The 12,085-nt window shown below is 42.4% G+C and overlaps 1 protein-coding gene across 7 annotated transcripts in view; it reads right to left on the bottom strand.

The window, feature by feature from the left end:
- rnf220a (ring finger protein 220a) overlaps nucleotides 1–12,085 on the bottom strand; it is a 143,424-nt gene that overhangs the window by 125,070 nt on the left and 6,269 nt on the right. For all 7 annotated transcript variants that reach the window (XM_036596486.1, XM_036596490.1, XM_036596485.1 and 4 more), the window contains exon 2: nucleotides 5,987–6,830. In XM_036596486.1, the coding sequence (XP_036452379.1) occupies nucleotides 5,987–6,644 (658 nt within the window). In that variant the 5' untranslated portion in view covers nucleotides 6,645–6,830. The remainder of the gene's footprint in view (nucleotides 1–5,986; nucleotides 6,831–12,085) is intronic.

The raw sequence follows: 12,085 nt of genomic DNA, 5'->3' as shown, positions 1-12,085 counted from the left end.
TTAGCTCACTGATTACATTTGGTGGGAGGGGAACATTGTATAAACTCTATGCTTTGCCAAAGTCGCTATAACTATATTTAGCATTTGTAACAAGGCTGTCAAATCATAGACCATTAAAATAAAAGTGTGGCCAAAACATGCTGCAACAAGAAAAACATGTGAATCTCTTTGACCAAAATAAAGGCTCGCACCAGGTTGGGTTTTTCAAGACTTTTGGAGCTAAAGGGAGAGGAAGATGCCCATGAAGCAGGTCAGTAAGCATCAGGACAGTGGGGGTTAAAGACTGCGGAGCTGCCAGGCACCCGGTTGCCCCGTAAATCAGCAGTGGGGATTTATGGAGACAGGCCACACAGCTCACGGCCTGGTCACGTCAGGAAGGAAGCCTGCGTGGCTGCGCTGTTGTCTTAAGGATTCTTTCCCCCCTCCACTTTTATTTCAGCTGCTCAGGAAGGCAGCTGCCGTCTGCCTTTCAGCTCAGAGCGCCGCTGATTGCTTGTCCCTTTGCTGTTTTTTTTCACTCTTCCTTTTTATCTCTTTCTTTTATCTCGTTCTCTCCATACCTTCCCTTTGCCTCTCTCTCTCTTTTCTTAGTTCCATCTGAGGCCTTCACTCATTCCTTTTTTTCTCTCTGTCTTGCTCTCTCTCTCCTTCTCACACACACACACACACACACAAACACACACATGCTTGAGGATGGGGATGTGGAAGTGGTCAGGTTCAGTGCTCTGTTCTGTCGTGTAAATGTGTGCTGGGAGAAAAGCAAACAAACAAGGCACAGCTGTCAGATACACACACACACACACACACACACACACATACACACAGAGAGCTCATCTCATACACCAGAAGTCACATACACTGTACATACAGACAAGTGCCATGACCAACATTGTAAACACATTCAGAAAAAAATACTGTGCATTAAAATTGAAAATTTAAAAAAAATAATTTCACTTTTAGTAAATATCAAGGAATCATTGTAAAGTAAAACTAGCATTCTGAGTGGTTTATGGTATTTTTCTATGTCCAACTTACTTTTAACAGATACCAATTAAACCAAAGACATTTGACAATGTTAGAAATGCTAAAACTGCTAACTAGCTCGCATTAGGTTTGTAGGTTCAGCTATCAATTACCAATTTTCATTTGATTTCAGAAATTTGCCAGAGTGACTTACAAATTAATCATGTTACAGAGGGAGGTGAAAATACAGCTAGGGGTCTCGCCCAAGGATTCTTACTGGTATAGCATGGTGTTCATGCCTGGGCAGGGAACTGAATCCCAGTCTACCACATCAGACAACTAAAGGAATATCTACTTTCCAATACCAAATGTTGTTTCCAACTACAAAGCATGCAATGGGTTTGTAATGACAACTTACCAAGTGGAAAAGTGCTAAACCTTAAACAAAGTTAAACTAAGAATGAAGATAATTCTGTCACATCAAGTCTATCAGTGACAGCGTCGATATGATGGGGCTTTATAGTGAAGTTTCCTGCTTGACAGTACAGAAGCTGAGCATCGTGCTCTTGGCTGGAAAGTGCAGATTTGGAGCTTAGCACACACACACACACACACACACTGAGTGTGAGGACACCACTCCTGGTGTGACAACCAGCAGCAAGGTACCCAGTCAAGGGGAACCTAATTTAAGTCTCTTCTTCTGGTGCTGGAAATTCAATTGCATTAGGGCCCTTGGTGGGCCTGAGGTTTAATCTAATTAGATACAGCTCCAAAAGAGAGAGTGTATGTGTGAGAGAGAGAGAGACAGAGTGAAAGAGAGAAGTAGAGAGAGAGGAAGAGAGAAGCACAGAGTGAGGAGAAAGAACTACTTCTGCCTCTCAAACTCATTTTCTTCTCGGGTGTATTCCCAGGCCTCTTCTGCTCCCACCTTAATCCACTCTCATATTCCCCCTTATCGCGCTCTCTGAGCATCAGATTAATGGCCATTGAGAGGGCCGCGATTATACTGGGACTGGCCCGAGAGGACCGCTATCTTACAGTTAATCTGAGCCTGGACAAGGCGTCATAATCTCACGAACCAAAGTGAATGGACATGCAGTGAGAACCTGCAACAGTTTGCAGAGACCGACTGTCAAGAATATGAAAAACCTCTGCCTCGGAAGAGAAATTCTAGATGAGATATGAAGCTTCCTTTTGTCTGTCCCTCTCCCTCTCTCTCTCTCTCTCTCTCTCTCACTCTCTTTCTCAGTTTTTCAGTTCTATTCCAGACAGCCTTATTGGCATGACTGTATTGAGTATCATTTTGACAAAGGTTAAACTGGAGAACACATTTGGTTGAAGTAAGCAGTCATAAAGTTAATAATAATAATAACAATAACAATAATAATAATAATAATAAAAAACAAAAAATACAGCTACATTCTGAGCTCTCTCCTACTCCTTCTTGTTTCTTGTTGGGTGTCATTCTCAGCTCTCTCTGCCTGTGTGTTGGGCTCTTTATCCGATCAGTCTCAGCTGGCTGCTCCTGTCTCTCATCTGTTCCATCAAGAGTGCTTCCATCTCTCTGTCTCTCTCTGTCTCTCTCTCTCTCTCTCTCTCTCTCTGTCACTCTCTCAGCCCTGCCTGCCTGTCGCATCCTAGTGCAGAGTGAGAGACGGGGGTGTATACTCACACATGTAAAAAATGATAGAAAAGTAGAAATCACGGTAGTTTGGGAATTGCAGCAGAGGAGGAGAGTGAGAAAAGGGGGGGAGGGATTAGAGCAAGACAATGAGGGGGGCAGAGGAAGATACAAGCCAAGAGATGTAAAGAACAGCCAAATAAAGTGAGTGGGAGAGAAGGAAAGACAGGCAGGAATCCAACATGAGCCGAGACTCGCGCTAGCAATTACGAGCAAAGATAACGAGGCCCATACACACTCACACACATGCTCTCTGTCAGCAGGTGAGATGGACGAGGTTGATGTGTGTATGGTGTTGTCAGGCAATGGCTGTTACAGGGGAAAAGGAGAGAGCGCTGATTGAAACTTTGGTGTTAAAGATGTACATACTGTGCATTGCCGCTGTTGCTCATAATCAAGAACGTTGATAACATCAGTGTGTGCGGCTGTGTGTGCATGTGTGTGTGTCAGGGTTGCTGCACAGTTTTTAAAATCAAAGTCTGATTCACCATTTTTAATGTAGCTACACAATTTATGTAGGATTATGCTGCTCTGCCAATAAACACCCAGTGTTTCCCAGCACACAGGTTATACTCACCCTCTCAAGTACATTGACAGTAAATATATTTTGTCCCATTTTAACAATTTCCAAATGCCATTCTGGCACATTTTAACAAACTTCTAATATAAAATATATTATTTATTGTTATGCATAAACAAGTGCAGACTGTGTGTAATGTGAGATGTAGTATCAGCTGCTTGTGTTTCACCATTTCTGTAGTTCAAGCATCCTCAATTAAAAACTTACATTATCAGACTACAAGATAGCTCACATCTAATTTCTTTTTTTCATTCCGCATCACTCATGCCTTATTCAAATACACAATTAAGTAAAAAGAACAGTGAGATAAGTTTGCATGTCCATAAAAGTTAGACTACCACCAGTCTCCTCCTCCCAATGTCTTCAGGCTTACCACCTTTGCTTCACCTGTTTGTTAAATGTGACTTTCTGGACTGATATTGGACTGATATTCTTTGACCATTTTATAGTGTATACTGACTTTCCTGATGATTTGGCTAACCAGTTACTTCAATATTCTGCAGTGAAATCACTTCATTTTTAATGTGTGCACAATGGTATACTCTCTGAACGGATTGCTTTTGTTTTATTGGAGTGCACAAGTAAAGTAACCATTTTATAATGTTTTACAGAATACACTATGATTTCATATTGCTCTAACAAGCGACAGCAGCTTGATCCATTCTCTAGGTTCTGAATGCTCTATTTCTGCTACAGCTGAAGACCCAAAGCGCCACAGCTGCCAGAACATTTCGTTTTCGACTGGTTGACACCTTTGGGTGAAAAACATTATTTTAGCTGATACTTGATCCATTAAAGCATGCAGAGATTGGACATCCCTAAATTAATAGCTTAAGTATCTCAACCAGCTCTAATATGACCTCATGTTTTTTACATCTACTTTAATAGATTTAATATTTATCTATTTTACCCTGTGTGTGTGTATGTGTGTATGTGTTTTCACTGTTTTCACTGAAATTCCAAATGTGTTTGAGTAAGAGAGGTAAGGCTGGATTACTGTCAGTAATACCACTCAACTCCCTTTCTGCAGATTGAAGTGTACACACACACACACACACACACACACACACACACACACACACACACACACAGCCCTCATTTCGTATTTTATTTCTCATCTCTCTTTCTGACTCTCTCACTCTCACACACACCCCAGAAAACCCTCCATTTCATTTATGGGTTTTTATCTGTGGAATTGATCTGAGCTGGAGGAGCAGCAGGCCACCCTGTCTAAACATTCTCCAGCACTTTGCCTTGTGACAGGGGACACAGTCTCAACACTGCTCCACACTAATGTGTCATATGAGGAAATGTGGCTAGGAGCTTGTCGCTTTTAACTGCAATCCCCAGACTGTGTAAATGCCTGCCTGAAAATCAAGCTAAACTACACTGGACATGAACTCAACCCTATAAAAACATCGGATTAAGCTTGTTACCCAATTATCACAGCGCTAACGCAATGTGTGAGTCGGTCCACGCAATATTTCTGCAATGTGTGAGCTAGTTTGTACACTGTTTATCATGGTAAATTAGGGATGCACCAATACGGTAATTGTGGGCCGATACCGATATTCACGTACTTCTTTGCCGATACCTATAGAAAAACATTTATAAAATACAGAAATTCAGACTAAATCCATCAGCATTAGCATCACAGAGAAATTTAACACTTATTTCTGTAGGGTTACTAATGCCATAAAATGAATAAATAAATTGCAGAGATTTTGGCACGGTAGCCTAGGGTTTCTAAACATTCTGCTCTTCTGGAGTACAATAAGTATCAATTCATCACTTATCAAATATCAATTTGAAATATTAGTGAAATCTAAACATCTGTCTGATGTCAATATTTATTTTTTAGCAAATATCTGACAATACCAATATGACTTTACTGGGCATCCTGATTGCAAAATGTTTAACTGCCTTTGCGTAAGGTTATGCCGCTTGCATTTTCTCTCTTTATTTTGTGTTTCTTGCTCAGTAACTTACTGTGTTATTGTTGGTGAAGGTTTCAATACAAGTGCTATGAAAATATTTTCATATTTTGCCTTGACTTGAAAAGAATTATTGAGAATTACTACAATGTGCAGCATAAAGAGTGATAGCAGTAGAACAAAAAGCTTTCCCATGTTATAAAAAAATCAGTTGCTTAGAATGCACTGCAATTAAGAACATGTGTGCCTTGAGTTGGCTGGATTTGTTTAAAGCCTTGAGGTGATTAGGTGTTACCTTAGGAATCTACTAAAAGAATGTGTTTAGAGACTGCTGAATAAATAGTGTGTGCATGTATGTGTGTGTGTGTGTGTGTGTGTGTGTGTCTTCCTATCTCTTTGATGAGTGTATAAATGAACACTAATCATGTTCTTAACACACAAAAACTCGTCTTGAAATCTCTGCGTATTGTGTATCTCTGTATTTAAGTATATTAAGTAACTTAACTTGAAGGAGTCTTAAGACTCCGGTCTACTTACTACTGCTACTAGCTTAAGAGTTACCATTCTAAGTGGACAAATAAACTCTGCACATTGCTCTGAATAAGAGCACCTGCTAAATGTCATAATTGTAAATCATCAATGTTGTAAGAAAATGAAATAATACTCTTAGTATTTGTTAATGTAATTTGAGAAAAAAACATTTGCAAAGGTATTTTCAAACCAAAAGTTACAAGGTTTTCTTATAACACTAACAAAATGTAAATGTAATATGGTATGTATATAGTATGAATGTTTTCTAAAAACCCTAAGAAGCAGGAGAGTACTCACAGCGTTCAATGCGGTCCTCTGGGCTGGAAGAAGCCTCTCGGTCTGACAGCAGACCAGACACTGCAAAGATCTTCTTGCCATCCTCAGCGGCCTTGAGGGCGCCAGGCGAGGCAGAGGCGATTTGGGCGCCACCGTAGTCATATTCTTTGCCCTCAGCGTCCGAGTAGCGCAGGTGAGGTGAGGCCTCAGCCTCCAGGCAGCCCTTGAGACGCTTGGCTGGGGTGAAGGCCGACTGGTAGGCACCCGAGGAGGCCTGGTGGTCGCGATCCTCTGGTGGCGAGGCAAAGGGCCGGAAGGCCCCCACACCACTGTGGTTCAGCATGCCCAGGGGTGAGCAGTCCAGGTTGGGTGGTGGTGCAGCAAACTGATGGTGCAGATGGAGCAGCGAGGGTGGGAAGTCACGGTTGGCAAAAGTGGGCACGGCACCCTGACGGTGGTACATGGAGGCAAACGTGTAGGAGCCATTGCCGAAGGGCAGGTGCACATCCTTCTCTGCAGAGGCGGGTGCCCCAAACGGCCGCGGCCCCTGGCAGGGGATAGAGGCATCACGGACGCTGGCCTCCGCCGTGGACGCCAGCACCATGAGCGCTGGAGAGGCTAGGGGATTGGGCAGGTAGGACGAACTCTCCATCTTGAAGGCGGCCCGATGCAGGTCCATCTTGCCGGCGGGGCTGCTGGTGGGAACAGGTGGAGGAGGAGGAGGGGTCAGGGGGAGGGGTGGAGAGAAGAGAGCGGGGGGGAATGGTATGGGGAGTATGGTGCCAATCGGTCGGTCCGTCCTCCACTCTCAGAAAAGGGCGTCTGGGCGCCTCTCACTGTGGGATCGTCCTGGACAGGGCTCCTTCTGCAGGACAGAGCAACAGATGGTAAGAACGATGGTCCCTAATAGATTGTCTATAAACAACTGAAACTCAACAATGTTAGGGCTCGGATTAGGTCCAGACTTAGGGTTAGTGTTAGGTTATCGTTGGGTGAGAGTTTTAGGTTCAGGGCTTAACAAAAGTTGAATGTAAAAGTGCTATATTTAATTTTTTACCCTGAGGACCGCTTACAATGTTTGTGTAGTCCACTTTCAAAAACTCTTCATTCATTTTTACATGACCATATTCAATCTTTCCTTATCCCCTACAATTAAACCTGCTGTTTTTGCTACTGTGCCTTTAAAACTGATATAAATAAACAACTTCTGTTCTGTTTGACTGCTCTGTATTATCCTTCATTCAAAAACAAGTCAGGAATATCGGACAGACAGAAATCCTCAAGGGCCTTAGCTCAGCAACTTCAGCAACTTCTTTTGGATGTCTGCATTCTTTGGAAGGCCATGCAGCTCGTTTGCTTCAGCCACAAGCAGCATTTTTTTAATCATTTTCCACATCTTCTGCTCCAATAACTCTGCCACAGATTGCCAGTGGTAATGCTCCTTATCTCTTCAATTTGAATGTGTGGAATAAACTGCTATAGGCCATATGGGCAGTCACATATAAATGTGTTGGGACATTTCAACAATGATAAATTAAAAGCATTTGTAGCTTAGTTTTCCTACACACACTCTATGGATTGGGGAGTGAACAGTACATTTGAAGCCTTTAACAATGTTTATGAACTACATCAAAATGTTTTATTTTAAAAAGTAAAGAAAACTGAGTTTACCATGGTATTTGGTTTTAAACTATTTAAACATTCAGATTAGCTATAGCAGACCAAAATACATGACCAGATCATGCTACAACAAGAAAAAACATATAAAGCATATAAGAAATAAAGCATATAATCAAAACAGAATTTTTCTTTCAAAAAAGCATAAAAGTTTTTTTTTAATTAAACAGCCTGTATTAATACCTAATTAGTTGAATGTAATACAAGGTGAGTATCTACAGAGCATCTACAGTGGACCATCAAAATAAAGCGTTGCCCAAACTTTTTCTAAAACGGAAACTTTCCTCCACCTCAAATCTGCGGTCCAGATCGCGTATAAGCCTCTTATTCCCCCATCTCGCCGTCCGTGGAGCGGAGCGGCGTCTGAGGCTGATAAGGCCTTCGCTCTGATCAGATAAGAGAGCAGGCCTGCTCGTGTGAGCACTCGGGCCTTTTCCCCACCGATGGGATTCTCATACTGATAGCGTATCAGCCTGCCATCTGCACAGGAAATCTGACTGAATGAATAAATTAGCCGCACTTCACCCCTTGACCCTGTGCTGTGGTCCAACGGCCCAAGAGCCCCGCGAGGATTAGATGTACCGATTGGCCGAAGTGTGAGTGGATTTAATGAGTTGCAAGAAGTTTTTTTTTCCAGAAATCACGTGTGTTATGTGTAGGCTATTTCAAATCCCTATGGGGAGACTTGAAGGTGATCTGCTATTACAAGTTAAAGTGAGAATTGAATTATATGAAATTGGTAATTGATTGTAATGATTTCCACTCAATGCTTTAGTTGGATACCAGTTGAATACTTAGACTGCACTATATGTTAATTTAAAAAGGCAAGCTTTGGAGCAATATTTATGTTAATGTGAGGGAGGTTTGTTGGGATCTAGGAATTATTCATGAATCAGTTTGCGCAAATGTGAACATAAGAGCCATAGGCAATGAGGAAAAGTAGCATTTGATCCTGAAGCTGATCCATACGGAAAATGTTCTCTGTGTGCTGCAGTAATTCACGTGGATGGGCCTTTCTTCTCGCGTCACCATGAAGCTATTTCAAATGCCACACAGAAGATCAAACGGCATCAAAGAAACTCCTAGGGAATTTACACAGGCATTTTTACAGATATCAGCTGTCCAGAACACTCATTCGAATCAATTTTATAACCTGATCTGAACATCTGTAACCCCCATACACATACCCACACACTCACACAGTGGTCCTGTAAAGAGCTTTACATTATCACATACATGGCAGGAGAATGTGCTCCTTTTCCTGTCTGTTGAGAATGGGTTACACTACACCATTCGGCTTTGGCCAGACGCCCGAGAATCGCATTACGCGCTTGTCTTTTCGCTAGCCAGGAAAACGGCACCTCCAAAATGCCCCGATATCAAACAGCCTATTCCTCAATCTATCTCTCCCGCTTTCTCTTTCTCTCTCGCTCTCTCCCACCAGGTCTGTGCAAAACCTGGAAACAAATGAGTGTGGCTAGGTGTTGATAGCAAGGTAATACAGTGGTAAGTACCTGGATATTTCAATTTTATTATCATTACCATCAGTGCAGCCAGGCAGTGTGAAACTGACAATCCAATAAAAGGACACAGGATATCCCCCAATGGCAAGCAAGTGAAAGAGAGAGTGAGAGAGTGAGAGAATGTAGGCTGAGTGTTGTACAGATGTGCTAATAATTTCTGCACCGCTGTGCCTGGTCTACCTGGATATTTGAATTTTATTATCATTACCTTCAGTACAACCGGGCAGCATGTAACTGACAATTCAATAAAAGGACACAGGATATTCCCGAGAGAGAGAGAGAGTGAGAGGGAGAGAGAGGGCATTAGTGGGGTGAGCACTGTACAGATGTGCTAATCACTTCTGCGGCTGGTCGGTCTGCCTGGTACCCCGACCACACACACACACACACACACACACACACACACACACACACACATGCGCATACACACACTGAGAAAGCAGTGTTCCAGAACAACTAGGAGAAGTGGTGATTCAGCCTGACACACACTGACACGCCAGAGAGAGAGAGAGAGAGAGTGAATGAGTGCAAAAATAAGGAGAGCAACCATAACAACTTGGACCATGTCTCTCGTCCCTCTGTTTCTGTTTCTCATTCTTTCCAAGTATATATTTATACACGCCAGAAACAATTTCTCCAATTTCAGAGTTAAAGTCCCAAAAGACACTGAATCCTGCATCACCAACAGCATTTCAACAAACCCCCTTAACATCCATCACTAATTGCCTGTTAGCTAATAGCAAAATGTTACACAAATTTATATATAAACAAAACAGCATGATTGTTATCCATCCACAGACCTGCATTATGGAAAACCAAATTTTCCACACTTATTTTTTTTATTAAAGTGATTGATGTATTTTGTATGTTTCAGCCTGGACTGCTTTTTAAATGAGCAACACAGGGCAGCCAATCGGAACAGAGGTGATCTTAAAGACGCCATAACAAAAACAGCCTGTCTGATTCTAAGAGACAAAGAGAGCTTGGAAAATGGTCATGTAAAGGAGAGTTTTTACCGTGTAAATAAACCTACACTAACTAGGCTAAATACACTGTTTAACATCCCAGAATAAAACCCTCAGTGCATTTGTTATATGTATCAAGCGTAGACGATCGCTGCTGTTTCTTTAGAAATCTTACTGTTATGATATTGGGATGTCAGTTCTGATGATGTGCGCTGCGTTTTCCTCTCAGAGAGTCACTGATCTAAAAAGAAGAGAAAGCAGCTCCCAGACACAATAAAGATAAATAGGAAGATGTCATGGGTAGATTTCCGTAGTGGGAATCCAATTTCATAGAAAACAAACGTGTGTCAGGCTGGACTGCGGTGCGAGCGCTGCGAGTTTAAATGTGAAAGTTTGAGTAAGGAATGCGGCTCAGACCTCAGCTCACGGCCTGCTGCCTGTCTGTCTGTCAGTGTATTTAGAGTCTGTTGACAACCGTGAAAGCACCACTTTTACATTTTATTACGGGACGGGGCAGACACTGTCATTCAATACCCCCCCCCCACACACACACAAAAACACACACAACCACTCTCTCACTCTCACACAAACACTCTCACTGTAATTCTCTTTCAAGCACGCACACACACACTCACTCTCTCTATTTCAAACAAACACCCGCAATCACTCTCTCCTTCTCTACCACACACAGACACACACACGCACGCAGGCACAGTCACTCTCAACCACACACACACACACACCACTCACTGTTTTCCCCCACTCTCCAAGGAGATGGTGACAAAGACAAAACGGGTAACTGGGTGAAGCGCGTGCATGACCGACAGATTTCACACCAATTACTGGACAACATTTAGCAACACTTGAGGGGGCTCTGTTAACCACGGACAGCCTTAAAGACATGATCATATATCAGAAAACTCCCCAAGACGCTGCAGCTCAAAACGTCAGCGTCTGTGTTTTCTAAACACTCAGAGAGTGCTCTGAGCTTCAGAGGCTTTTCTATAGTCACCAGCCCAAGTGGAGTGCTCTTGAGCAGCGTGGCAGGAAATGACACCAGGTTTGGAGCGCATTTGAAGCAAACTGCTTCGTTCTCGAAAAACTTCACGAAATGTCATTGTCTGGAGGAGCTTGGTGCCACTCCAGGCTTGTGTGCTTATCCGCAGGCCCATTCCAGTAGGAACTGGAAACAATGCACTACTTTTAACATCCTGACAGATTATGAAAAGACTGAGTATCTCATATTTTCCAAATGACTTACTTTTGGAGGCAACTGAATAAGTGGCACACTAGGCTAAACGAATAAAGATGACAGTAGACAACTTATAACCTGTTGATGACACAAACTAAATGTACGAAAACCCACCTGGCATGTGCAGTACTACATTACATTACAGATACAGTGGCCCCAGAAAGTATTTGGTCACTTTAACCAATTAACCTTTGGTAAACTTTAACAAAATTCTTTAGCTGTTTCAGAGAAAAACACTTTAAGCACAGCATCAGCATCACAGTAGATTACTTTGACTGAAGAAGAATTCCAACCAGACTGCAAGTTAGGTGGAAAAGTTAAAGGGCTGTTTGTCTTACAGTGTCAGTGAGCTTGTGTTCACTGATGGGGTCATGAACTCAGAAGGCATTTTGGATGAAAACCTGCAAAGAAGCTGCTCAAACGATAGCGATCTGAAACACACCAGCCAAAAGAGAACAATGTCAAAAATGTTCAGTTACAGTGTTGGAATGGGAATGGTTTAAAATGAATGCTATTTGATTTTAAAATTCTGTTTCCCTGCACAGCTAACCTGACACACAAGCACGGCACTTTCTGGGACAACTGCGCATCCAAAAAAGCTAATGTGTCTCAAATACTCACTATCTGTCCTGAAACTAGACCTGGTTTGCGCTTCTCGCACACTCGATTTTCTTTGCCAAACCCCAACTACCCAAAAATGTTG

This window comes from Colossoma macropomum, unplaced genomic scaffold (assembly GCF_904425465.1).
Source record: "Colossoma macropomum unplaced genomic scaffold, Colossoma_macropomum, whole genome shotgun sequence".
Taxonomy (NCBI): domain Eukaryota; kingdom Metazoa; phylum Chordata; class Actinopteri; order Characiformes; family Serrasalmidae; genus Colossoma; species Colossoma macropomum.
The sequence above is the reverse complement of the archived record's forward strand: the minus strand, read 5'-3'. Positions and strand labels throughout refer to the sequence as shown.